The 27527-nt window shown below is 44.0% G+C and overlaps 1 protein-coding gene across 5 annotated transcripts; it reads left to right on the top strand.

Moving 5' to 3' along the window:
• Positions 1–101: 101 nt before the first annotated feature.
• Positions 102–26874, top strand: DDX42 (DEAD-box helicase 42). Of its 5 annotated transcripts, none has more exons than XM_083408303.1 (20): positions 103–316; positions 502–549; positions 2130–2256; positions 4106–4339; positions 5075–5225; positions 6545–6606; positions 7098–7134; positions 10470–10619; positions 11343–11447; positions 13301–13420; positions 15347–15523; positions 17078–17206; positions 17951–18050; positions 19456–19503; positions 20291–20388; positions 20568–20844; positions 21734–21960; positions 22580–22690; positions 22857–22955; positions 24182–26874. In XM_083408303.1, exons 3-20 carry the CDS (start codon positions 2237–2239, stop codon positions 24878–24880), a joined length of 2844 nt encoding a protein of 947 aa, XP_083264429.1. In that variant the 5' UTR covers positions 103–316; positions 502–549; positions 2130–2236; the 3' UTR covers positions 24881–26874. The 5 variants fall into 5 exon arrangements, with proteins under 5 accessions (XP_083264432.1, XP_083264429.1, XP_083264431.1 ...); XM_083408304.1 differs by having other exon boundaries at positions 172–316; positions 2187–2256; XM_083408305.1 differs by lacking the exon at positions 2130–2256 and having other exon boundaries at positions 116–316.
• Positions 26875–27527: the final 653 nt, after the last annotated feature.

The following is a 27527-nucleotide window of genomic DNA, read 5'->3' as shown; positions in this document are numbered from 1 at the left end:
GGGGACTAGGCTCGCGTGTCACTCTAGAACTTTTCCTCTCTAGGATCCGCGCCCGCCACGGGCTTCTTCCAACGGTTTCCCGCCCTTCGCGACGTCACCGGGGCGCGCGCGGAGGAGCGAAAGGCCCCTTCGCAAAGGCGCGGAGAGAGGGGCCGTCGCCTGCCGCGCTGTGCGCGATGGCGTCATCGCGTCGCGGCCGCCGACGTCGCGCACCGTTTTCTTTCTCCGTAGTAACCGGGTAGAGAGGGGAGGAAGGCAGGCGAGGAGAAGGGGAAGGCGGGGAAGAAAGCCGCGCGAGGGTCTGACGAGGCGGCGGGTAAGCAGAGAGGAGACCGTGGGGGAGAAGAGGGGCTGGAAAGAGGCCCCCGGGCCGCCCCTCCTCCTGCTGGGTTGCCTGGATATGAAGGAAGAGGAGGAGGGGGCGGGGCTGAGGCCTAGCGGGGCTATGGAGGCCTCGGCGACCTGATGTCTCTCTCTCTCTCTCTCTCTTCCCATTCCTAGGCGACGTGCCCTCCTGTCTCCAGCCACACCCGTCGCCCCTTACCGAGGGTAAGTAGGCAGGTGGTATTATCGGAATATCTTCGGACGTACACTTGGGATTCCGAGCCTGAAGGCCGCCTTTTTGCTGCTGCTGCTCCTCCTCCACCACACTTGCAGCCTCCAGTCCTCTGTTGACATAGCAAAAGTCCTCGCCCGTTGAAAGGGCAAGGGGGGGGACGGCAACAGGATCAGAGCCGCTTTTTGTTACAGTGGTACCTCGGGTTACATACGCTTCAGGTTTCAGACTCTGCTAACCCAGAAATAGTACCTTGGGTTAAGAACTTTACTTCAGGATGAGAACAGAAATCGTGTGATGGCGGTGCGGCAGCAGCGGGAGGCCCCATTAGCTAAAGTGGTGCTTCAGGTTAACAGTTTCAGTTTCAGGTTAAGAACAGACCTCTGGAACGAATTACTGTATTTTTTTCTATATAAGACTCACTTTTCCCCTCCTAAAAAGTAAGGAGAAATGTGTGTGCATCTTATGGAGCGAATGTAGGCTGCGCAGCTATCCCAGAAGCCAGAACAGCAAGAGGGATTGCTGCTTTCACTGTGCAGCGATCCCTCTTGCTATTCTGGCTTCTGAGATTCAGAATTATTATTTTTTTCTTGTTTTCCTCCTCCAAAAACTAGGTGCGTCTTGTGGTGTGGTGCGTCTTATAGAGCGAAAAATACGGTAAGTACTTAACCTGAGGTACCACTGTATTTGCGTGCCTGACTCTAGGGAGCGAGCGTGTTCATGTGCACGCTTTTCTCAGAAGTCAGCCCACTGAGCACAGTGGAAAGTCCCCTGCCGAGTGGGTATGGCATGCAAGTGGGGCCTGAACCCCAAATAATAGCTGCCGTGCTTTTGTTTTCGCTTCCTTTCCACAACGGCGCTGGCTGTATTTGTAAAACTGAAGGTAACATTTATAGAAGAATAGAACTGGAAGGGGACAAGGAAGACACGTAATCCACAGGTGTGTGGATTATGTACCCTACAAACCACCTACGGCTTCCAGCGCTGGTCACCATTATAGTAGATGCATTGTGGCAATGGCTTCAAACGCTCAAGCCAATGCACAGCTATGAACCAATATATGATTGCTGGTGGACCGGATGCAGCAGACTGAGTCTGAGTTCTGGTTAGGCTAAGAAACTTACTGGCTGGCCTTGAAAGTCAGTCTGCCCCATGTATGCTGCATTGATGTCGGGGGAAAAGGTCAGAATGTTTTGAATTGAAAGACAAATTTGAAAAAGGAAGTGTCAAGTGCTTTTAAATGGAAGTGGCTAAGTAAACAATAATAGTGCATATTTACAAAGTACAGTATCCAGCTGCCTCAGTTCTCTATTTTAGTCTCGTATCTCCCAGTACGGCTGCTCCCTGTTTTTATACCTGCAAACACAGGATGTATCTGTTTTCCTCTTCCAAGGCTGTCCTCTCTTAACCTAACTTTTTCAGGTGGACTGTATGACCGTGGCACTTAGACACAAATAGTTTTCAAAGCAGCAGATATCCTTGTGATAAAAATCCCCAATGAAAATATGTATATTAGACACGTATGTGCATTCACTGTAGAGTTTGTAAGAGCTGAACCAAATCTCTTCCACAGATTTAAGACAAAATCCTTCCAGGGCTGCACTTTTCATTGCATTCATTTTATACACAGAAGTAAACCTACAGTGTACTCCTAGGACAGCACCTGCGCAGCATTAAACAATGTCCTCAAATTCCAGCAAGTGAGTCATTAACTGCCTTAGAAAATCAACTGGTTTTTGCATTTGGGGTGCTTTTTCATCAGCCAGTGTAACAAATCCATCTTTAAAAACAGAAGTTCCAACTAACTGATCCAGTGAAGCAGTTGCTCTCATTTTGACAACGAAAAAAAGTATGGGTCATAAAATATTAAAGCAGTCTGCTGATTTTTGCCATTTGGATGGGTGGGTTGGTGTTTTTCAGCCAATGTAAAAAAAAAAGTCCCATGGTTCCCCCCCCCCAACAAAAATGATCCAGGGTGTTCATCCAAACTCCTGGCAGTCGGTGGTGAGGTTTGATGGAGTGATAAGCCACTTCCACAACCCTGCCATTCTCACAATTCGGGGGCAGGGAAGTGTACCTGTTCCTTGTGCCTTTGCTCAGGCTGCCGTAGCAAAAAGGCCCAGATTGGACACATTACTGTCACATGATGTCAGCAGGTCAGCCCCTTTCCCTGAAATTCCCCATTTTAGGAATTACCGTATTTTTCGCCCTATATGGCGCACCGGCCCATAGGACGCACCTCATTTTGGGGGGGGGGGAATGAATAAAAAAGAATTATTTCCCCCCAGGCGCGGGGCTGGGGCGGGGGAAGCTCGAGCTTCCCCCGACCCCAGCACCCAGAACAGGCTGCTATCCGCAAGCTTTGCGCGCCCGGGGGAACTCCCGCTGGGCGTGCAAGGCTTGTGGATAGCTTCCTGAAGCCTGGAGAGCAAGAGGGGTCCGTGCGCACCGACGCCTCTCACTCTCCAGGTTTCAGCGAAAGCCTGCATTCGCCCCGTAGGAGGCACACACATTTCCCCTTCATTTTTGGAGGGGAAAAAGTGTGTCCTGTAGGGCGAAAAATACGGTACTGTGGGCAGGAATACTACCACCAAAAGGTTCTGCCTGCCTGCCTACTCTTTGGGCGGGTGCATTGGGGCACTCCTTAACAGTGGAGCTCCTCCAACAGCAGTGACCTGCAGAACTAAGCCAAGGAGCACCTCTGTCCATTCATACCCCCTCCAGTAGGTGGGTTTGGATTGCTCTGTTAAGTGTCTTCGTTTAAATGCTACGCAGATGGATTTGCTTTGGGACATTTTACTGCCTTGAGATACACTGGAATTTTTCTTGGGTAGTAAAAAGCATTTATATAACATTATTTATGATTTGGTTTAAGATGAACAGCAGTGAATGTTCTTGTTAGTAAGTTCAGGGGCTAACAAAGCAGGGGTTCTTTTTCGCACTTCAATTGCCTACTGTCCTTTAAGGGACAAACAGCTTGCAGACATTTTAAATAAAAATATTTATTCCAGAAGATAGCCTGAATTCATTGTTAAAAACAAAACCTCTAATGCATAAAGTTGCCACATTTTATTAGTGTCATCCACACAGATATTAAGTAGGATGCAGTTGATTGTATTACATATATTTAAATGTATTTAGGACTCTTTGCCATCTGAATGCAGATTATATCTTTTATTGGTAAACAGAAATGACTAAACAATAGAATTGAACTGAACTGGATATTAAGCCTTTAAAAGGTAGTCTGCTTCTATCAGTAAACAGAATATCTGCATTGGAGTAAACTTGAGTTTTACTCATGTACTAGAAATACCCATTTTCATCTTTTAAAAGTAGCTGCTGCTGGTCAGTGCAATCAACTGCTATGATTGATATTTAGGGGGAGCATTTCTTACCAAAATAAATAAATAAATGGTGCTTTGTTCATCTTTCTAAGTCAGACTTTCCTATTTAATTCTATGCTAGTTGCCTAAGGGGTTTTGTTCATATGAGGACTGTTTGGAAATGGGAAGAGGCTTTATATTTAGTACGTCATTTCATCTTTTTCAGACGCATTGCTGACACCATGAATTGGAACAAAGGTGGCCCTGGCACCAAGAGGGGCTTTGGTTTCGGTGGCTTCTCCATATCCACTGGGAAGAAGGAAGAGCCAAAACTCCCTCAACAGTCCCACAGTGCTTTCGGAGCACCTGGTTCAGCTGGGTTTGGAAAGACACCACCACCACAGCTGCCTTCTTTTTACAAGATTGGATCAAAGCGAGCAAACTTTGATGAGGAGAATGCGTAAGTTGCCCCCTTTTGCACTTGTATCCCCATTAAATGAGTTGCCCAAAGTTTTGCGATTTGTTTTAATAGGGCAGACGTGGTTGTATTACCTGATAATATGTGAAAAGAAGTGTCACAGTGGATGGCATAAGGCCCAGGGGCCAGCAAACTTTTTCAGCAGGGGGCCAGTCCACTGTCCCTCAGACCTTGTGGGGGGCCGGACTGTATTTTGAAAAGAAAAAAAAGAATGAATTCCTATGCCCCACAAATAACCCAGAGATGCATTTTAAATAAAAGCACACATTCTACTCATGTAAAAACACCAGGCAGGCCCCACAAATAACCCAGAGATGCAGTTTTTTAAAAAGGACACATTCTACTCATGTAAAAACACGCTGATTCCCGGACTGTCTGCAGGCTGGATTTAGAAGGCTATTGGCCCGGATCTGGCCCCTGGGCCTTAGTTTGCCTACCTATGGCTTAAGCCATTTTACAGCTGACATCTCAATCGTAAGACTAGTCCAGATAAAAGTTGCATGACAACAGCTAAATTAGGCTGCCAGACAACTTGGAGTGGATATTTGAGAGATAGAGTTTGTTCTTTAGTTCTGTGCCCGCCCGCCCCAAAAAATTCTAAAATATTGTCCAGTGTTAGGCTCTGTGTGATAGCAAATGGTTTCCCCTTCTTATAAGCCTGCTTATGTGTTGACTTGATTCTTCCCAGTGTCATTTCCTCTCTCTGTGAATTTTCAGGTACTTTGAGGATGAGGAGGAAGATTCTAATAACGTTGACTTGCCATACATTCCCGCTGAGAACTCCCCCACTCGGCAGCAGTTCCATTCCAAACCACCTGACTCAGACAGCGAAGATGACCCATTGGAGGCATTCATGGCAGAGGTGGAGGTAAGTTACCTTCTCCTTATGCATCGCCGATATTTCGTGGCTTTGAGATGCACCAAAAATGACTGTCAAGGAGAATAACAGTCAGCACCTCTGAAGACGGGACAAAAATGTTACCAGTTGTATTTATTTCAATTTAAAATATTTAAAATCTGTCTTCCGTTGTAAGGTATCAGAGGTAGTTTATAGCAAACCAGTGAAAATACCCATAATAGCCAGCTGTTCCCCTATAAGCAAGCTTGAAAGTAAAGACAAGGACAGACAGGACAGAACAAGGGAAGCTGTTTAGGGAAGCTTTTAATGTTTAATAGGTTATTGTATTTTAGTGTTCTGTTGGAAGCCGCCCAGAGTGGCTGGGGAAACCCAGCCAGATGGGCGGGGTATAAATAATAAGTTGTTGTTGTTGTTACAAAAGCAGCAACAGCAATTAGCACCTTAGGGGCCTTAAAAGTCAGAGAAGTGAAACCAAGCAGGTGCCTCTCAGGAGGGAATTCAGCAGTGGTGATGTCGCCACTTCAAACATTCATAATTTAGTCTGAGAAGTAGAAGTCAAACTCCTCCTCATAACAATTGGGGAGGATTTCAAACTACTACTGCTACCATTTAATTACTTGTTTCATTTACAAATTGCTTCCCGTGAGGTATTTCAAAGCAGTTTACAATATAATGGCATATATGAAAGAGTAACGTGTTTGAAAACAGTTGTATACAAAAACATTTTTTGAAAATAACTATAAAAATAGAAACAGTTTAAAACAACAACACGTAAATAAAATCAGAAAATCAGTTGAGATTTAGGTCAGATAGCAACTGAGATAAAGATTTTAGAAGTCTTTTGGAAAGGAGAATGTCTTTAGCAAGTGCTGAAAAGCCAGTAGAGATGCAAGGTGGAAGGGAATTCCAAAGGGCAGGTGCCACTACACTAAAGGCCCAGTTCTGACATTAATGCAGAACAGATCTTCTGATAGGATGGTATCTGCAGGATGGCCTATCCTGCAGCACACTGATAGGAGGGTATGTAGGGGGTGAGGTGATGTTTTAGGTATCCCAGTATATAGGACTTTGTGCAACAATACCATCACCTTGAACCTATGGTTTTGTATTGAGATACAGTGATATGCACTGAAAAACCCTTTTAATAATATGATAGGAAGAATAAGGAGGGGAGCCAGCTGTCAGAATTCTTCTCTCTCCTGGCAGATGGTATCCCTCACCTAGTTGCTGTATTCCATTGCATATAGCGCTATGAGCTCCAGCGTCATAGGAATTTTATAGGGGAATGTGCTGCATTGCAATGTTACATTTCTTTTGTGACCCATTAGGATCAAGCTGCTCGAGACATGAAGAGATTGGAAGACAAAGACAAGGAAAGAAAAAATACAAAGTAAGTTTTTTTTTATATCACAGCCCCATTGAAACAAGTGAGAGATGGACAAGAAGCATGGGATCATCTTGCATTATTTCTGTTGGGATATTTGAAGATTTTGCCATGCTAAGATCTTTAAGCCTTTCTGAACCTCCCTGAAGGCTGTGGTCTGAATTTATGAGGGTTGATTTCTGAGGGGCTGGTGTTTTCCTTGGAGCAGGGTGTTGAGGTTACCTCCCTCATTGTCTTCAACTATATAGTTCTGTGAAACAGCTTTTCTGTCACACTTCATAGATCTGAAATTCAGTCAATTTTACTCTTCATAATTTGGCAGGTCCTGGTGGGTTGGAACATAAGATGTTCGTGTTCTTTTGTTTGTTTGTTTTTTGTTTGGTTGCTCCTGAATGTTGTCAATGTTGCATTATATTGGCACTAATCAGATTGAATGTATGGAGCTGGGTATGTGGAACATTTGCAGGGAAGTTTTGTTTCTCTGCTTATTTTTCCAGGGGTATACGCGATGATATTGAAGAGGAAGATGATCAAGTGAGTTTTCTACGCAACCTTTCTATCTATTAAAAAACAGTAATCAATGAGTGCAGACACACATTTCTGATATCCTTTGAAATAAAGCAGATCTATTTTTGTTTGCTGAGAAGATTGGTGGGGACGGGGGGGGGGGGGGGAGTCTGCTCTTTCTAAATACATCAGACCATTAGCCCAGCTGATAAAAAAGTTAGGACCCCAAACTGGTTTGCAGGTCAACTTTAGGTGAGTCACATCAGCGCACGACCAATGCTTTTTACGCTTTTGTTTTGTTTTTTTAAAGGGGGGTGTGGAGTGAAAAAAGGGAGAAGGAAGCAGAAAGACAGACATAAAAATAAAATAAAAGTAGGTCCTGTGCAGGTTTAATGATAAAAGTGGGTCCTGGTCTAAAAAAGTTGACAGCTGTTGCTGTGGACCATATAAGCAACAGCTGAAAATATTTAAGTACTGTATAAGGCAGTGATGGCCAAACTCAGCCCTCCAGCTGTTTTGGGACTACAGTTCCTATCATCCCTGACCACTGGTCCTGTTAGCTAGGGATGATGGGAGTTGTAGTCCAGAAACAGCTGGAGGGCCAAGTTTGGCCATCACTGGTATAAGGTATTGTAGAGCTCACCATGCCACTTTGCATACTTTTTTTTAACTTGTCACGGACTTGTGCTTCTTTGAGTCTCCTATTGGTGCAGTCAAAAAGTTTTATTATGCTTTTGTATACTATCCAAAATCTGGAACTTCCAGCCCAGTAATTCCTGAACTGTATATTCTAGTATGCCATGACAGAATGGCTAATTGATGTCTCCTGAGCAGTCTAAAGTATCTGCCCACTACATGTCTGCATGAGTTACTGCTCTGAACTTGCCTCCTAATCAGCCTCCATAGCAAGTAGTTCTGCCTGTTTCTTCATCAGCCACGATTGAAGCCCAGGGATGGTTAAGCTCTGGCGCTCCAGGTGTTGCTGAACTACAACTCTCATCATTCCTGACCATTGTCTTCGGTGGTGGGGGCTACTGGGAATTGTAGTTTAGCAATATCCGGAGGGCCACAGGTTAGCTGCACTGATTTTAACACCTCGTGGTGCAGTGATACATAATCACCAACCCCTGTGGAGTCTGGCTTTTGCAACTTTTCATGAGTCAGTGCTCTAGACTTGTCCCTATTGCGGGTTCCTATATGTTGTTGAACTACAACTCCCATCACCCCTAGGTAGCAAGGCCAGAGCTCAGGGATGATGGGAGCTGTAGTGTAACAACATCTGGAGACCCACAGGTTGAGAACCACTGATGAGCCATAGAGTTAGAGAAACTTATTTTATGGCTTAATGTAACATTATTGCAGCTACCATTTTTCACTGTTGCTTTGGTAGGCATTCATCTTAACTCTGAAGGAAGATCTAAGGTGCTTCTTAATGTGCATGGTAGGATTGAGACATAGCTAAGAAACAGTGTGTAGCCCACTCGATGGGGGAGAGGGATTGCTTAAATTTACAGTGCAGCAAAAATAAATGAAAATAGAAATCTTGTTCATTTGTAAATGAAGTCATGTCTTCTTTCCTTTCTTTTCTTTCCCTTCCTGTCTTCTTTTGTTCCTTTATTTATTTATTTATTTATTTCCACTCCTACCTCACCCCAGTTATTGCAGGATATCCTGAATTTTCCCAATGAATACCCCTCTTTAACCCTTTTTGGCTGGGTTTCCAGATAGCCACAATGTTCTAATACTGCACAGGGATGCCAACCAATTGCACCAATAACTATTGTGGTTGATTTGGGTTCAAATCCCTGCTCGACCATGAAGCTCTCAGGATTGGCTGGTCTTTTTCTCAACCCAATGCTATTTATTTAGGCTTTTTCTTAAGCCTTCAATCATCTGTGTCCTCTTGACAAAGTTGTAATGAGGATAAAATGGAGGGGAGAGCCATGTACACTCCCCTGAGCTCCTTGGAGGAAGGACAGCTTGAAAATGTCGCAGCAATGTATTGATCAGACTTAATATTAGTGTGACTTTTTAACCAGTTAAATTTGCATTTTGGGGGAAATGCTGAAGGTGCCTTTTTTGATAGAGTCTCTCTTGAATGTGAATTTGGCTTTTTAAAACAAGGAAGAGCTTCTTACTTTCTGTATCTTCAAATTGGAGAGCATAGGCTATTCCCTGTTATAGTAAAATATCAAAATGGTTTCAGAAACCCTATCCTGCCCTGAAAGGGAGCACGTAATTGTTAGGAGAACTCTTTGGGGGAATTCCTGTTCATGAAAGTAGATATCTGCAGTGTCAATCATGTACGCCTGCTAGATCAGGGTGGAAAACCTTTTTGTTGTTGTTTTTGTTGTTTGCGCTGCAGGACAGATCCTTGTCAGATCTGAGCCTCGTGGACCAAATTTGACGGGTGAGCAGGGCTGCCCCCTTGTCAATCACTGACATCACAGTGATTTCAAGTTATTCAGCATGTTTCATTCCCAAAGATAGGACTTCAGAAAGAGCCCTGCGTGGTGCTTTAAAGCACCACAGGCATCACATTTTTGCAGGCATCAGTTGCGTAAGCAAGTTCTCCATAGGGAGCTTGCTAGGACAGCCATTCCAGCACATTTTGGCTCTGTTGCCCATCAACTGATGGGAGGTAGAACCAAAGCCTGTTTTCCCTTGCCAGTGTACAGTCAAGATTGTGCATTGGCATCCATGTCTTTACCTGCTCTACATCTGTTCAATGCACTGTAAGTGACTAACCAACCTAAAAGAAAACCCTTCCAGTTTTCAGATTTCCCCCCCCCCCCCTTGTTTGGTTGCCTGGAGACTTTTAACTTGCTGCAGACATCTAGCCAAGAAGTCAGCAGAAGTAATTGCAAAGTAAAAAAAGACAAAAGAGAGAATTTAAGCATGTGCAGAGTATTTTTCTGTCACTTCTAAGTAACCGCAGTCATTCCTATTCACAAATACGGCGTTAGAGAAAAAGATTTTGAGGTCAGTGGTTGTAATGTCCAGGCAGATGTGACACATACGCACACACCACCCGTCTTGGAAATTAAGCGTTGAAGGCCAGACATTTTGACATAGCAGAAAACACTTTTGTGGCTTTAACTGAACATTTGAGATGGTCAGCTCAGGTCTTCTGACTGTTTCCTGGAAAAGTGAAATATACCAGCCAATTTGTTCGTTCTTTACTGTGGTTTCACCAAATAATTAACTGTGATAAAAAGAGAACTATTAAAATAGACAAAGTTATTTGTTCTTTATGGGTAAGTGACCGTCTCTAAATGTAGCTAGTAATTAACTGAAAACAACAATAGCATTTCATCCTCTTTGGCACTTGTATGCAGTTACATTTCTCTGTTTTGCTGCAGGAAGCATATTTCCGTTACATGGCAGAAAATCCCACTGCTGGTGTGGTTCCAGAAGAGGAGGAGGACAACCTGGAGTATGACAGTGATGGCAATCCAATAGCACCATCCAAAAAAATCATTGACCCTCTTCCTCCTATTGATCATTCAGAGGTGAGGGAATTTCTGCAACCAGTAGCATAGCACCAGTGCTAAGTTCATCCAAAAATCAATAGTAATACATTGACTAAAGCAAAGAGAGGAAGAGACCCTCACCATATGTGCTCCAGTGCATAGAAGCCCAGACAATCAAATTTTTATGATTTTTATGTTTTCCCCTTACCAAAGTGCTTGTTTGAATGTCTCACAGGAGCTGCACATTTGCTGGATGTTATGCTTACAACTAGAGACGCGGGTGGCGCTGTGGGTTAAACCACAGAGCCCAGGACTTGCCGATCAGAAGGTCGGCGGTTTGAATCCCCGCAACGGGGTGAGCTCCCGTTGCTCGGTCCCTGCTCCTGCCAACCTAGCAGTTCAAAAGCACGTCAAAGTGCAAATAGATAAATAGGTACTGCTCCGGCAGGAAGGTAAACGGCGTTTCCGTGCGCTGCTCTGGTTCGCCAGAAGCGGCTTAGTCCTGCTGGCCACATGACCTGGAAGCTGTACACCGGTTCCCTCGGCCAATAAAGCGAGATGAGCGCCGCAACCCCAGAGTTGGTCACGACTGGACCTAATGGTCAGGGGTCCTTTTACCTTTACCTTTATGCTTACAACTGTTAACATTGCAAGAATGTTCATGAACATTCCATGGCAGCCCGCTACTTGGGCCGAGGCAGCAACCAATTTTTCATTGATAAGGTGGTATCCCTGACTAACCATGAACTATTTGGCCTGCAGATTGAATACCCACCGTTTGAGAAAAATTTCCACGACGAGCATGAAGAAATCACCAGCCTCACCCCACAGCAAGTGGTGGAGCTGCGCCACAAGCTGAATCTCCGGGTAAGACGAGTCCTGCTTTGAGGATTGTCTCTTGTTCAGACATGATCATAACAGCTGTGTGGTGAACAATAAACAGACACAGAACCTTTACAAAGATGTGCCATGGCTCCTCCTGAGTGAGGTTATGACCCAAGTAAGATAAAGAGAGCAGAAAGGATGTAAGAGAGCCAGTATGTTAAGTTTCAAGGATAGTGGTGCAGAGGAGAGTTAATTTGTAGTGGGGATGGCTACAATTCAGTGGCTGCTTTGTAAAAGTGCACCTTGAGGAGGGTTTGCAAGAATAATGCGGCTTGACAGAGGGAAAAGTTTGATTCAGTGTAGGGAAAAACTTGAAAACTTGCAGCAGGCACTCTTAAAAGGCAATTGTTAAGCCTGTAAGGACAAAAGAAATAATTATAATTTAACAGTTTTCATGTTGTTCTATTTTATTAAAGCAACTAGAAAAAAATATTATGATGGGAAGATCTCATACAGGTGAAGGAAAGCAGTGGGGAGGAGGGGAGGGTTAGGTTGAATCTGGGAAATAAAATAATATCTGGGACAGCAAAGGATATAATAGATTCTTAGAGAATAGTAGTATATTGTAACCAGAAGAGAAGTTCAAAAGGGGAAGTAAATGTATCTTTAGTATTTTCATTATTGTAATAGTTGTTATTATTTCTTATCGGTAGAAGGCAATGTTAATTTGGGCTTCCTCATTTTGCTGTCTGTATAATTTTCTTAAGTCAATAAAAAGAAGAGGAAAAAAGAAAACTTGCAGCAGGCATAAAAGGCATTAGCAGACATAAACTGTTAACCAGGTTTTGACAGTTGGTCATCTTCAGGCTTTCTTGAGTACTTCAGTACTTGTTAGCTGTTCGGACACCTTCCCCCCTCAGCTTATTCTGTTGGGGATTGGTATTAGGGAAGGCTTCTGGTTGTCAATCAGGCTTTCAGCCCCCTTCTTGGGATTCTCTTCACTCCACTGGCCTCTTTGATTGATCAAGCTTCTAGCTAGATATTGCTGGTCATTTGTTCCATTTAGCCTCTGATTTGCATACGAAAATACCTAACGTTGGTCTATTTGTAGAGGCCCAATTTCTGGATTTTATAAGATGTGCATGCTCTCAATCCTCCCATATGGGCTTCTGATAACATGGGACATTCCCCACTTCTTTTTTTAATGCTTTATTGGTTTTAAGAACAAAACAAATAGAGAATAAAACAATACAAAACAACCAACAAAAAGCAATTCAAAACCAACACTCATTTTTAAAAAAGATTTAAATTCACATGTAATGAATTCAAACATGACTTCAAATCCCCCCCAATTGTGATTCCTAATTGTGATTTATTTTTTTTAACTGCGCACTTAACTTTATCTCTCCTAGGCTGTTCGGTTGTGTTAATTTTGTAAAGTTCTCTTATTTCATGCAGAGGTCAATCCAGACCTGCCAAAGAATTTAGATTTTTACAATGTTCTTTTAGGTATTCTCTGTAAATATTCCACTCTCTATTGAATATTTGATCTGTATGGTCTCGGAATTTTGTTGTCAATCTTGCTAGCTCTGCATATTCTAAGATTTTATTCTGCCAATCTAATTTAATTTAAATTAGATTGGGACATTTCCTTCATCATTGTGCTTTTCAGGTGTGTTTACCACAGCTGAATGTTGAATTCAGTTCAACACAAGAAAGGCTAATCATTTGAGGTGGGTGGCATACCCCTATAAGGTGGATTTAGCACAATAAGCATTGTTGGAGATTGGAACTGAGCAAACTTCCTTTTCCTATAGACTCTACATCAGCATGTGCATTGATTAATCTCTCTCAAAAGTGTAAGGCATGGTTTTAATGAAAAACTTTTCCCCTAGGTTTCTGGAGCAGCTCCTCCAAGACCAGGAAGCAGTTTTGCTCATTTTGGTTTTGATGAGCAACTTATGCATCAAATTAGGAAATCAGAATATACTCAACCCACACCTATCCAATGCCAGGTGAGTCCTGCATAACAGTGTTCACATTAATCTAACAAAGTATAGTTTTGTTATTTCTCTCATGTCTGTTTTTCTTGGGCGGGGGAGATGTTGTAACGTTATCAGTTTGTAACTTGATTAGCAGGCTAATTAATTTAGAAGTAAAGGCAGTAATTATTTGCCATAAAATTGATTTGATTATTTAAAATTACCATGTGTAAAAAAAGCCTAAAGAATTTCCTTCCAATAGAATCACTACCAGATGAACTTTTTTTTTTAAAAAAAAAACCAGATAAAGATGCCATGAAATTTCAGAGGGATGTCCTTTTTGTCTTAACAAGTGTAAAAAGTTTTCTCTATCCAGAAGGGCTCTTGGTCCATGGTTTATCCTTTGATATCTTGTTATTTCTCCTCTAGAGCTACAGTTAGTCCTTGAGAAAATGGAAGAGAGCAAAGTAGATAACAGTTGTACCTCTAGTTATGTGTCCCTTTGGATACGGAATCTTCGGGTTAAGGACCTCAAACCCGGAAGTGCATAGAAGGGCTTAAGTTGCGCTGTGTACAGAAGCGTGCCTCTATTTATGTAATTTTCAGGGTGCGAATGGACCCTTGGAACAAATTAAGTTCGGGGTCCACTGTACTTAAAATGCCTAGGGGAAAATACTGGGTCCGTAATAAACAGTGGAAGGAGTCCTGTGAATAGCAGTAGCCCAGGGGTAGTCAACCTGGTCCCCACCGCCCATTAGTGGGCATTTCAGGATTCTAGGTGGGCGGTAGAGGGTTCAAGTTATGGCACAAGCTGAATCCTCCTTCCATCGAGCACTGGTGGGTGTTAAAGAAATTCTACCATCAAGAAAGATGCATTAGTGGGTGGTAGGTTGACTACCCTTGCTGTAGCCTAATTGGGCATCTCAGCTTCTCCAAAAAAAGATAAAGGGAAATTACATATAATAATGCTGTGTTGCAAGTTTGCATCAAAAGAATGTTAACTTCTATGTCAAGATAAAGTCAGCTTGGAACAGAATTAACTTCATAGGGTATAATTAACCCTAGGGTTCCAGCAAACCGTCTAGAATACTTTATAATGGTGATGATGGTATACTGATTATTTACACATAAAGGTAAAGGTAAAGGTACCCCTGCCCGTACGGGCCAGTCTTGACAGACTCTAGGGTTGTGCGCCCATCTCACTCAAAGAGGCCAAGGGCCAGCGTTGTCCGAAGACACTTCCGGGTCACGTGGCCAGCGTGACATCGCTGCTCTGGCGAGCCAGAGCCACACACGGAAACGCCGTTTACCTTCCCGCTAGTAAGCGGTCCCTATTTATCTACTTGCACCCGGGAGTGCTTTCGAACTGCTAGGTTGGCAGGCGCTGGGACCGAACAGCGGGAGCGCACCCCGCCGCGGGGATTCGAACCGCCCACCTTTCGATCGGCAAGCCCTAGGCACTGAGGCTTTAACCCACAGCGCCACCCGCGTCCCCCTTATTTACACATAGGGAGTACATAAATATTTATACTACTACTACAAAATCTACTCCGGGTCTTTTCAAGTGGGGTTTTGATTTAAAAAATGGAATTTATGCAACGAGCAAAATGCTATGTTGTTTTCCCTATCCTGTTTGGAGATTATGCTGGGGTTACAATGGGCTTAGATATTTGCTTCTTATATTGGTTTATTTAGTTAACAACATTGTCAGTTAAACACAAGCTCTTAAAAGTGGAGATGTGATGAAGTGACTAGGGTATAACTGACCGTATAATAATTGAGGAGCACGTGGAGTATGAAATGATTCGGGGATGCTAAAAAAAAAAAAACTTTCACAGCTGCTGGGGTCCACATCCTCATGGCTTTACGAAGGTTAATATTTTCAAAACCATACCCTGAGCTGAGTCTCACAGCTCTGCTTGATTTAAAATGTGGGTGGGTTTTTTTCCCCCCCTTCAGGGTGTTCCAGTGGCCCTGAGTGGGAGAGACATGATCGGTATTGCAAAGACTGGCAGTGGGAAAACTGCAGCCTTCATTTGGCCCATGTTGGTTCACATCATGGATCAGAAGGAGCTGGAGCCAGGAGATGGTCCCATCGCAGTGATTGTATGTCCAACCAGAGAGCTGTGCCAGCAGGTAAAGAAATGTTTGGAGCATCATGGAAAGAAATGGGGGGAAGTAAATCCTGGAACAGATTATCCATCTGAGGAGGTTATGCTGGTTTTGTTGTTGTTTTAATTTGGGTTGAGGGGGGGGTAATGGTATGTGAAGATTTACCAAAAACGGGGGGACCAGTTAAAATTAAGGGTTTTTTATGGGGGAATGAGTTGGTAATGGATTTTTTACTTTTGGGGAGGGGAGACCCATCTTGCATACCTTGGTCACTAAAGAGCAGCTCGGGTAGAAAGCTTCTGAAATTTATTTGGTAACTTTACAGTGGTACCTCTAGTTACATACACTTCAGGTTACATACGCTTCAGGTTACACACTTTGCTAACCCAGAAATAGTGCTTCAGGTTAAGAACTTTGCTTCAGGATAAGAACAGAAATCGGGCTGCGGCGGCAGCAGGAGACCCCATTAGCTAAAGTGGTGCTTCAGGTTAAGAACAGTTTCAGGTTAAGAACGGACCTCCGGAACGAATTAAGTACTTAACCCGAGGTACCACTGTACAAGGAAAGGGAGGTTCAGAACTATGATGCAATTCCAGAAAAATTGCCATGCTTTAGCAGAAAGTCATTCTAGCTTGCCACACTAATGAGGGCACCCTCACTTTGATCTGAGGAGTTGTAATGAGATATTGTGGTGCAGGACTTGATGCATGCAGGACTTCAAATACCTTGCTCTTTTGTAAGTCCCAGAGACCCATTTTGAAGCCTTTATGGGTCAAAAGAGGGCTTCTTACATAGGTGGTACTCTGCATTCACCGCTTCTGTTCACCCCTCAGTGTTGAGATCAAGATTTTAAAGGGGGCTGGTTGTAACTAAACTAGTCAAGCCACCACCAGCTTCACCTTCTTGTTGCAAGTGGGTATGGGAGTAAGGCTTGTCTGTCTGTGCTTCAGTTGTTTCATCATTAAGATTTTCATTATTAAAAGTGCGATGTTACTTTTATGCTGCCTAGTGGCAAGTGGCTCAATTTCCAGTCACAATAGTACTTCCTCTGGTTGCTTTCATAGGATATACTCAACATAAAAAACAGGGATGCTAGAAATCTGCCCTGAAATTCTGCCTCTTCTGTCTCGTAATTGTTTTATTAAAACTTTTTGATACAACAAGGTAAAAGGAGTGTGGAGAAGAAAGAGAGAAAAGAAAAGAGAAAGTAAAAAAGAAATGATGTGATGTATAGAGATTATTCTAGCAAATTCGTTTGGGGTGGATACAAAAGAAGAGAGAGGGAGTAGATACAGAAAAAGTGAGGTGTGAGGCCAGCAAAGAGGGATCCTGTTAAGCTCTAGGGGTGAGTCACAGGTACAAAGATGGCCAGACTGATGTGCAAAAGGCAGAAGAAAATTCAGCCACTGGAAAGGAGAGTTTAGAATAACAAACAAGAAATCCACTTGGTATTCTTGTAGCCCCATTGCACAGGAAAGTGTCAATTTTGCAGTCCCTTTGTTTCTTTGATGTAATGGAAATGTCTTTCTAGTTTTTGAAGTAGTGTTCTCAATATTCTGTGAACTGCTGTGCCTTCAGATCCACGCCGAATGCAAACGCTTTGGGAAGGCCTACAATCTACGCTCCGTAGCAGTGTATGGTGGAGGAAGCATGTGGGAGCAGGCCAAGGCTCTGCAGGAAGGAGCAGAAATTGTTGTCTGCACTCCAGTGAGTATTTCTTCCAGGTACTTGGGTTGCTGTAAGGCATCTTTCCCCAACCTAGTGCCCTCCAGTTGTTGCTGGCTGGGGCTGTAGTCCAAAACATTCCTAGATTGTGGAAGGCTGCCTTAAGGGATATGGGATCCTGAGAATGGCTTGCAATATGTTTCCTTTTCATTCTAAATAAAAAGAAATATCTTGTGATTCGTTCTTTGGTTTGCGGCTTATGTGAACCTACCTCATTTTTCCCCCTTACTGGATTCAGAAAATGTGGATCCAAACGAGTAGAATTCCTAAGGGCAAGAGAAACTGCTTTGGCAGTTAGCAGCTTCTGAGGGATTTGTCTGTTGTTGACACAACCAAACTATTTCCCTCTCACTGGACTCTTGTTGAGAGTCTTCCTTTAAAGGTGGCCTTCAGAGCTTTCCTTGGCCCTTGGCCAGCTACTATTGACCGTCACAGACCATCACTAAGGACCCTGTTGTTCAAAAAGGACCACAAACAACATCAGGGAAAGTTGGAGCAGTATAATAATAATAATAATTTTTATTTATACCCCGCCCTCCCCAGCCAAGGCCGGGCTCAGGGCGGCTAACAAGCAAGTTGAATGAATACAACTTAAAAACAAGATTAAAATACAACAATTATAACAGTATAACCACTGTGACCAAGGAATTACTGTGACATAGTTTGAATGATGCATTGATACTGGCTTTTCTGACTAGCTTGCTGCTGTTAAATATTTCCAATCAGGGCCGTTTGATTGACCACGTGAAGAAGAAAGCAACCAACCTCCAGAGGGTCACTTACCTTGTGTTTGATGAAGCTGACAGAATGTTTGACATGGGTTTCGGTATGTACCCAGTAATACTGGCTGCAGCGGTGGCCTACGTTCCCCACAACTTCATATCATCCTCTATGTCTTAGGAATCCATTAGTGAAAGAGTGCAAAGGCTGAAGCATTTCTTGGGCTACGCACTCAGCAGCAACTAAATAACAGTGTTACAGAAAAGTACAGGACGTTCTGGATAATAGATGAGGGTGGTGGTGCAAAATGAAGGCTTTCACATGAAGGAATATGAGAAAGACAAGTGGTTTGACCCAGTGAAGAATAGTGCGAATTTGGGAAGTAAAAATAAAACGCAAACGTGCTTGTTATGACTTTTTAACTTTGGTACCAAGCTGTGTTACGTGTCCTGTCCTGAACTTTGTGGTTAGCTAAGAATGAATTCTTAGTGGCGCTCTTGTGCTCCAGATGGCCCTGTGAAAGCACACACAACGATAGGTTTCAGTGACCACTCCCAGCCTTTGGAACTTCCTTTCTTCAGAAGTCTTTCAAAGCATGGGCAGTATTATCTTCCATAATACCCTTTCGTTCAAGCAAGCATTTTGTGGCCAAAGGAATTTGTGTGTGTGTGTGTCTACCTCTTTCATTTGCTCAATCTTCATTGTACAAAGTAGGGCACAGGTCGTGGTAGAAGTGGCATGGAGCACCCAGTTCTGCAGCCATATCATTGCACCCATAGTATATGAAGGGCAGGCTGGGCATTGCTGGAGAAACTGTTTTCTTTCTTTCTCTTGTTTAAGCTAGGAGTGCCTAAGAGAAAGTGTCTTGTGGTTGTTCGGTTTTTGTGTGTGCGTGTGTATGGAACAGAGGCTATGTATATCAGCTGCAAAGCAACTCTATTATTTTGAGTGCAATAATCATTGGCCTCTTGAAGATTTGTTCAAATATAAATATATTTGCTTATTTCCCAAACCTCAGTTTTAGTTGACTTTGAAAGAAACACAGATTTCTTCCTTAATTTTTTTCCCCTGGGGCATAGAATATTTCTAATTTCAATAATTTCTAATTTCAATAAATAAAAATGCACTTTGCTGAAAAATAAATTCAAGCCCACAGAATAATATTTGCTCGTTGTCAAATTTGTCACTTAGTTGCATAATATAATTATTTTAAAGGCCTTTTAAAAATAAATGTTTTTTTAAAGGGGCATGCTTTTTTGTAAACAAAAAACTCTGAGCCTGATGTTCAAATGTATCAACATCTCATTCAAGACCTACTGGAAGTTGAGCTTGTGGATGATTCTGCATTTTATGAAATAAAAAGGTGTTGCCTTAGAATGCAGAGATTGAGCACTTTTCATCATGAACTATATGTCATGCTCTCTTCATCCAGCTGGCTGTTTATAATGCAGCTGCTTTTCAGCATCTGAAAACTGTGCATTGACTGGAACTTTGTTCTTCTTTTCATCCAGAATACCAAGTCAGATCGATTGCCAGTCACGTGCGCCCTGAAAGGCAGAGTGAGTGACTTCCTGAATATAAAATATATTGAAATATGTATTGTGTGAGACAGAACTGTTTTATTCTTGTAAATATAGCCCTTCGGGGCGGCATTAATTTGTGTCCCAAAACTGTTTCCAATTCCCATACTTAAACCAGAAAGAAATTAAGTTATATTAATGGATTTGCAAACATTTTGTTCTTGTTAAGCAAGGGCAGCCTGCTGTCTTCCCACCCACCCACTCACCGATTTTTCACCTTTCCCAGACATTTGGAGTGTTCTAAAATCTTGTTCATATATAGGTAGCTTTCGGGCATACAGAACCACCGCCTCCTTGTCATCCCCCCCCCCCCCATTGCCTCCGTGCTTCTCTGCTGTTTGGATAGCATCTTTCACCTTACTCCTAACCACAATGTGTGCTTCTGGTACTGCTGTACACAGTAAGGAAGGATGCATGGCAAATGTGATGCTATCCAGGGGTGCCCAAACTTTTTTCAAAGAGGGCTAGATTTGATGAAGTGAACATGCGTTGGGGCCGACCAAAGTTGTTGAGCTTTTTTTAGGGTTCTATCCCAGGACATATACTGCCACAGGGGCTGGATTAAATCGACCAGCAGGCTGGATTAGGCCCCCAAGATGGAATTTGGACATACCTGCAATAGTCCCTCACCTCTGAATCATCACAGGCAATTCCTATGTATCTAGCTTCTCATACAATTCTGGTGGATGGGGTGGTTTCCTTGTGAGCTTGCACTCCTTTGCACCTTTGTGTATATAACATTAGTACTATTTTCCTGACTTAACAGCTCTACTGTTCAGTGCAACTTTCCGGAAGAAGATTGAGAAGCTGGCCAGAGACATTCTAATTGATCCAATTCGAGTGGTGCAAGGAGATATCGGAGAGGTAATAGACCTTTTGAAAAAACACTGTTTGAAATAGACTAGAGCAAAGAGAGAACCACGGGTGTGCATAGTATAGTGCTTCTTTCCTTCTTCCTCCATCTCTGCTCTCGTGTTCAATATATATCGATATTCTCATTTTGCCTCTATTTACTCCTCTTCCTCCTCCTCCTCACACAACAGGCCAATGAAGATATCACTCAGATTGTGGAGATCTTCTCCTCTGGCCCCAACAAGTGGAACTGGCTGACCAGCCGCCTAGTGGAGTTCACCTCTTCGGGGAGTGTCCTCCTCTTTGTTACCAAGAAGGCAAATGCAGAGGAGCTGGCCAACAACCTTAAGCAGGAGGGGCACAGCCTGGGTCTGCTGCACGGTGACATGGACCAGAGTGAAAGGAACAAGGTCATCTCGGATTTCAAGAAGGGCACCTTCCCAGTTCTGGTTGCTACGGATGTGGCAGGTAGGGGTGCAAGTTGGAAGTTTTAAAAACCTGGGAGCAATTTCCAAACCACGTTCTTGACCCCCTTTCCCTCTTCACGTTGTGTTATCTCTTAAGCCAGTTTTCATCCACCTACCCTGATGTTCTTTACATCTACCGTGGTTCAGAGAGTGTTGTGCTCAGCCTGCTGGGTAGATGTGGACTATGTATTTAAGATACTCAATAAACCTTAGAGAGCCAGTGTGGTGTAGTGGTTAAGAGTGGTAGACTTGTAATCTGGTGAACTGGGTTCGTGTCTCCGCTCCTCCACATGCAGCTGCTGGGTGACCTTGGGCTAGTCACACTTCTTTGAAGTCCCTCAGCTCCACTCAGTCCACAGAGTGTTTGTTGTGGGGAAGGAAGGGAAAGAAGAATATTAGCCGCTTAGAGACTCCTTTGGGTAGTGAGAAAGCGGGATATCAAATCCAAACTACTACTACTCTTCTTCGGACTTTTAGTTGATCAATGTTTTGAAAAAGATAGCCCTCCTTCACTATCTCATTAATTTGTTCTAAATCCCCACTAAATATTTCGCTCCTATTTTGTTTTCCTTAGGAGGAGCTAAAATTCTTTATAGTATAATCAGAGTTCAGTGCAACCAAACCTATTTTCAGTCAGGGAAGAATACAGTTGTCTCTTTTGGAATTGCAATACAGTCTTAAGAATGCAGGCCAGCATTGACAGAAAGGGTCTAGGATAACTTGATTGCTTTCAACTGTGTACTGAAGCTTTCCTAGAACTGAAGTTGGTGCAGTGGGGAAGGGTTTTGAGCAGAGTAAGCTCAGCCTTTGCTGACAAGATGTGATATAAGCAGAACGCATGTGAGAATTGCTGTGAAACTGTCTTGACCTCCGACATCTCCTGTGCCCAGCTCGTGGTCTGGATATTCCTTCCATTAAGACTGTGATCAATTATGACGTGGCCCGTGATATTGACACCCACACCCACCGAATTGGTCGCACGGGGAGAGCGGGAGAGAAGGGCGTGGCCTACACCCTGCTGACTCACAAGGATAGCAACTTCGCAGGAGATCTTGTTCGGAATTTGGAAGGGGCCAATCAGCACGTCACAAAAGAGCTCTTGGACTTGGCCATGCAGGTAACTTTGTCAGAACCTGAAGAAGCACTGTAATCTTTCCTTAACGTGAAACTTAACGTTTCTGTGTGTAATTATGAGCCACACCAAATAATATAACACAGTATGTGGTATATTTAAAAAGAAAAAGGGGTTTTACCTTGAAATAGATTTTGCTGCATTTCCACTGCTTGAGCTAGATTGGCACCTAGGAAAAAAACAACACTGGGCATTAGCAGTATACAGAGAGCTGTCTTTAAATCTAAGGAATGAGTCGTGGCAGATTTTATCTCTATCTTGTGCAAATTGCTCTCATGCAATTTGGAAGCATCTGCAAAGAAGCTACTTAAAACAGGGAACTATGTTTTTCTACAAATAAGTGATATTTTGTTTACCCCAGTATGTAGTTCAAGTGGCTTTCTCTGGGTTCCTCCCCCCACCCTCCAAAACACAAAAACTAACTCTCCTTTATTTGGCAAATAGCGTACAACAAATTGACTGTAATGTGCTTGTGTACTTTTAATTTTTGGTATTGCTTTTGCGCTTCCAGCCAGAATTCTGTAGTCTAAAGTAGTTGAACCAATCCATAGCCTGTTAGTCGCATATTTCATCTCCTATTAATGTTACTATCCTTTTTCTCCAGAATGCTTGGTTCCGGAAATCACGTTTCAAGGGAGGGAAGGGCAAGAAGTTAAATATTGGCGGTGGTGGACTGGGGTACCGTGAGCGGCCTGGCCTTGGATCAGAGAGCGTGGTAAGCGTTGAGATTCAGTATACTAATGTAGACTAACAGTGCTGTCTGTATATGTCTGCTTGGAAGTAAGTTCCGTTTATTTCATTGAGACATACTCCCCAGTAAGTATGTATAGCACTGCAGCCCGAGTTTCACAGCGCTAACTGCCAACATCTTTGTGTCGCAGGACCGTGGGAGTAACAGTGTCATGGTTAACTATGAGGCATACAAACCATCCTCAGGAGCAATGGGGGACCGGTTGTCTGCAATGAAGGCAGCATTCCAGGTTGGTATGGCTAACTCTCCTGCTACGTATTCTCTCCCCTTTCTGTCTGGCACATGTGGTGCTACTGCTTTCTTGGCTTCTAGCCAAGTGTGGCCATTGTGCCTGTGAACTCCTTAAACCACCTCAGAAGGGAAACGAGCTGTTGGTTGCCAGCAGCTTTGCCTGCTTCAGTATAGTCGTTGCCCAGCCTGTAAACTGAATTTCCCTTGTGTCTATCACAAGTTCTTCGGCAAGCAAGGTTTTCATTGACCCGAGGTGGAACCATCAACATTTGCCCAGCATTTAGCTCCAGCTTGCTCCTGTTGGCACTGTAGGTCAGCCCTCCTCCATACCAGTGAATGGGCAGAGTGGAAGGAAGGACAGTATGTAGTCTAGTGCCAGAGATACTGAAGGCAAAGATAAGTTTGGTAAAATCGGCGTGAATACTCCAGCAACTAAACCAAGCCATACATTGCAGCAGATGTCCTAACATTAGAAAGCATTACTCGATGAAATTCCATTCTCACATAAAAAATATAGCTGGGTTTTCCCCTTAACGGGAAGAAATCTCTGAGCAGTAAGGTGCACCCACTTTCCAAAAGAAAACACAGGCTTAAGAATCCTCGTACAGTGGTACCTTGGGTTACATACGCTTCAGGTTACAGACTCAGCTAACCCAGAAATATTACCTCGGGTTAAGAACTTTGCTTCAGGATGAGAACAGAAATTGTGCTCCGGCGACAGCAGCAGGAGGCGCCATTAGCTAAAGCGGTGCTTCAGGTTAAGAACAGTTTCAGGTTAAGAACGGACCTCCGGAATGAATTAAGTATTTAACCCGAGGTACCACTGTATAAGGGATGTGGGTGGCGCTGTGGGTTAAACCACAGAGCCTAGGACCTGCTGATCAGAAGGTCGGCGATTCGAATCCCCATAACGGGGTGAGCTCCCGTTGCTCAGTCCCTGCTCCTGCCAACCTAGCAGTTCGAAAGCAGGTCAACGTACAAGTAGATAAATAGGTACCACTCGAGCGGGAAGGTAAACGGCGTTTCCATGCACTGCTCTGGTTCGCCAGAAGCGGCTTAGTCATGCTGGCCACAAGACCCGGAAGCTGCACGCCGGCTCCCTCGGCCAATAAAGCGAGATGAGCACCGCAACCCCAAAGTCGGCCATGACTGGACCTAATGGTCAGGGGGTCCCTTTACCTTTACCACTGTATTGGTTATGGTTTTTGGTTTTCTTTCCTGTAGTCCCAGTATAAGAGCCATTTCGTTGCTGCCAGCTTTAGCAACCAGAAGACGGGCAGCTCTTCAGCAGGTGCCAGTGGGTGGACCAGTGCTGGCAGCTTGAACTCCGTGCCAAGCAACTCAGCACAGCAGAACTCGGCAAGACCCGACAGTCCTATGGGCATGGCAGGCATGCCAAAGGGCATGACAGGCTTCACAAGCGCCGGAAACTTAAACAGCGTCCCCGCCTTCCCGACTCCTGGCGTTCAGGGGTTCAACAGTCCGAACGCTGGCAACAGCAACAGAGAGGGCAACAGCGGAGGTAGAGAAAGGTACGGCGACAACCGGGGCAGTGGTCGCCACAGTGGCGATGGCCAGCGCCACGGCGACGGGAGCAGTCGCCATGGTGAAGGCCAGCGCCACGGGGAAGGCTATCGCCACGGGGACAACCGCCACGGGGACAGCCATCGCCACGGGGAAAGCCGACATGCCGGCGGCGGGAGCAGCAGCAGTCGCCACGGGGAAAGCCGGAACAATGGGGACAGCAGCCGGAACAGCGGCGAAAGCAGAAGCAGTGAGAATAGGAACACTGAGAGCAGGAAAGATGGCAACAGCAGGGAGAACAACAAGGCAGATGGAGGCAGTAGTAGGGACAACAGCAAGACAGATGGCTTTGTCGTTCCGGAGCCCCCAAAGCGCAAGAAGAGTCGGTGGGACAGCTAAGAGCCCAGCAAAGTGGCAAGGTGCCCCTCTCGGTCACTCTCAAGAGGGCGTTTCTGTGTGGCTACTCAGAAGCATAGCAATGGACAGCAACGATCCCCCAACCAAGCCTCGGCTGGTGCGTCTGCAGACAGCTTCACTTCAGTGGCGCGTCAGTGTTGTGCTTTGATCAAAAGGAAAGTGTTCCCTGTCTTGGAATTCCTCAGCGCTCTGACTTTTAAAAATCCGTCCGTCTCGAGGGACTTCAAAAGATTGATTTCACCCTCCAAGAACAAAAGATCTTTGAGAGTGTTTCTTTTTTAACTGAATGTTTCCAGAAAGAGGCTTTGAACTGGGTAGGTTTGTTTTATTCAGATCAATGTGAGCTTGTACACTAACCCATCTCCCAGTAAGTGGCACGCCTGCTACATCAGCCCTATTCAATAGCCCTCTTTTCATCCCCATTGTCATTATGCTTTTACACCTTCGTTCGCCGCTCGCAATGGCCAGCTGTGCCCAGACACGACCACCAAGTTCCTGTTTATATGATTTTGCATGTATCCAGCAGTACAATGAGACGTGTAAAGTATCACAGGAAAACAGTAGTTTCGACTGGGTCACTGTTGGCCATTGCAAGCAACAGATTCATGAGAAATAATGGTCTCTTGGGAAGAAGTGGGGGGGGGGGGGCTCACAATTGATCTTGCCCATCTACACACAACCCTGCATGGAAATCATAATGTTTCATTATGACTTGTGTCATTTCTGCAAGTAATCTTTTTTTACCCTTATCATTTGATGCATCACTGCTGAGTAGCTTAAATCCTCCTTATTTGGGGATTGGTGAGCAGGTTCTCAGGCTTGACTCCTGCCTGTCTTTTTTGTCAAGTTGTCCGCAGTTCAGGTAGAGAGAGGACAGGCCAAAGGTTAAATCATTTCATCCCTCCTCCTCCCTTGATAGTATCAGCATGCTAATAGCCAATAGAGAGAGCTTGAGATTCTGTCCCTAAGAGTAGTGGGGAGATGGCTGTAAATATGCAGGTGATGCAGCCTGCAAATTTGTCTCATTCTTCTCCATACCTAAGCCAGGTATGATGAGTTTGGCTGGAGCTAAAGGATTCCTTCTGCCCAGTAGAACAGCATACATGAGTACTGTGGTACACACAGACACACATATGGAGACAGAATGAATGCTAACCTTCCCCATGCCAGTCTCCATTTTTACACAATTCACCATCTTCTGTGTTCTGAATGTGTCCTTGTGGGAACAAAGACCGCTTGGCAAAGACTAGCAGAATCTCAGGTTGCCTAGACTGGAGCTCTTCTGCCTCCAAGGATGATCCTAGTGTCTACTCATTTTGGTCCCTGAACATGTGTACTGTATGGGCAACAGGAGCCACATTAAGCCTGAAGAGGATACACAAAGATGGGCCATGGAGCCGCAAGGATATAGCTTGCCCACCAGCTGGCAAGATGAAAAGTGTCCATTTGGGTGGGATCTTGTGTAGATAGCTTTGTGAATGTTCCAGAAGTTATTTCCCCTCCCCCCCCCCCTCACCACCCAAGGGTGAAACAGGCTTGGGGAGGGAGATCTTTCTTATATAGCATCAAGTTAATTGTGATTGGGGGCTGAACCAGGAAGATTTCAAACTTTGTAAGTTTGAGACTGGCTGCTGAAGAAGCATTTTTGTGCAGCAATGTTAGAAACGGGACTTGTCTGAAACAATGTGCTGCTTTCCCCCGAAATGATTGTTGCGCGCACACATCTGGAAAGAAGCAAATGTAAAAATATTTGGTTTTGGGGTTTTTTTAACAGTGTGTTCTTGGGCTCTTTAATCAGATTCTTTTTTCTTTTTCTTTTTTGCCAGAGTGGTAGAAAAATCTTGTTTGCTGAAAATAGTTCACTTCTTGCTTCTCATTTTTATGAAGAAGTATCTTGAAACTGTCAGGATTCTGTGACATGCTGTTCCCTTTACTTTCCGCTTTCTCTTCTAGTAAATGTTTTATTACAAGGACAATTGCCTGGGATGTGCCTGTTTATTTTGGCCTATATTCTTTTACTCATAAGTTGGTTTTGTGGGCAAAAAGTACTACTCATCGTTAGAAGGAAACACCAGCTTTAATAATTTTATTTCTCATGTTTGCACTACATCAAAATAGCCTTTAAAAACCACATCACCTTTGTCTGCTCTAATTGGGGAGGGGGGAATCAGAAAGGGATTTTTTTCCTTGCCCACATCAAATTGGCCCGGGGACCCTGAGAGTTTTTTTTTGCCACCTTCTGCAACATACTCCTTGCCACGTTTGCTCAAGTCTGTTACCCCACAAGGTTAAGCACGCCTCTTGCTACCAACTGCTTTTCCTTGTAAATTGTCTCTCTCAGCATCATTTTGTTATATTCCAAAGCAACAACTGTGTGTTTCAAAATGCAAGTTGGATGGTAAAGAAAAAGTGATCCCATAGTTACCTTGGACAGGTATTCTGCAAGGTGCTGAACCAAAGCATGCCTATGTTTGAGAATTTCTCACGTCTCATTTAATCCTGCACAGTTGTTCACTGCAAGAGCAGTTGCTTTGGTTCTGAGACAGCAAAGTAGTAAGCTGTTAAAGGTAAAGGTACCCCTGCCCATACGGGCCAGTCGTGTCCGACTCTAGGGTTATGCGCTCATCTC

Source organism: Podarcis tiliguerta (assembly GCF_965153285.1).
Source record: "Podarcis tiliguerta genome assembly, chromosome: 13".
In the NCBI taxonomy this organism is placed as follows: Eukaryota; Metazoa; Chordata; class Lepidosauria; order Squamata; family Lacertidae; genus Podarcis; species Podarcis tiliguerta.
Note: the sequence above shows the minus strand (reverse complement) of the source record. Positions and strands in the feature narration are given on the sequence as shown.

Coding starts and splice junctions, on each gene's coding strand:
- DDX42 (XM_083408303.1), top strand. CDS start 2,237: ATGTCCTCAAATTCCAGCAA. Junction 6,607..7,097: donor AAGGAAAGAAAAAATACAAA/GTAAGTTTTTTT, acceptor TTATTTTTCCAG/GGGTATACGCGATGATATTG. Junction 10,620..11,342: donor CTCCTATTGATCATTCAGAG/GTGAGGGAATTT, acceptor TTTGGCCTGCAG/ATTGAATACCCACCGTTTGA.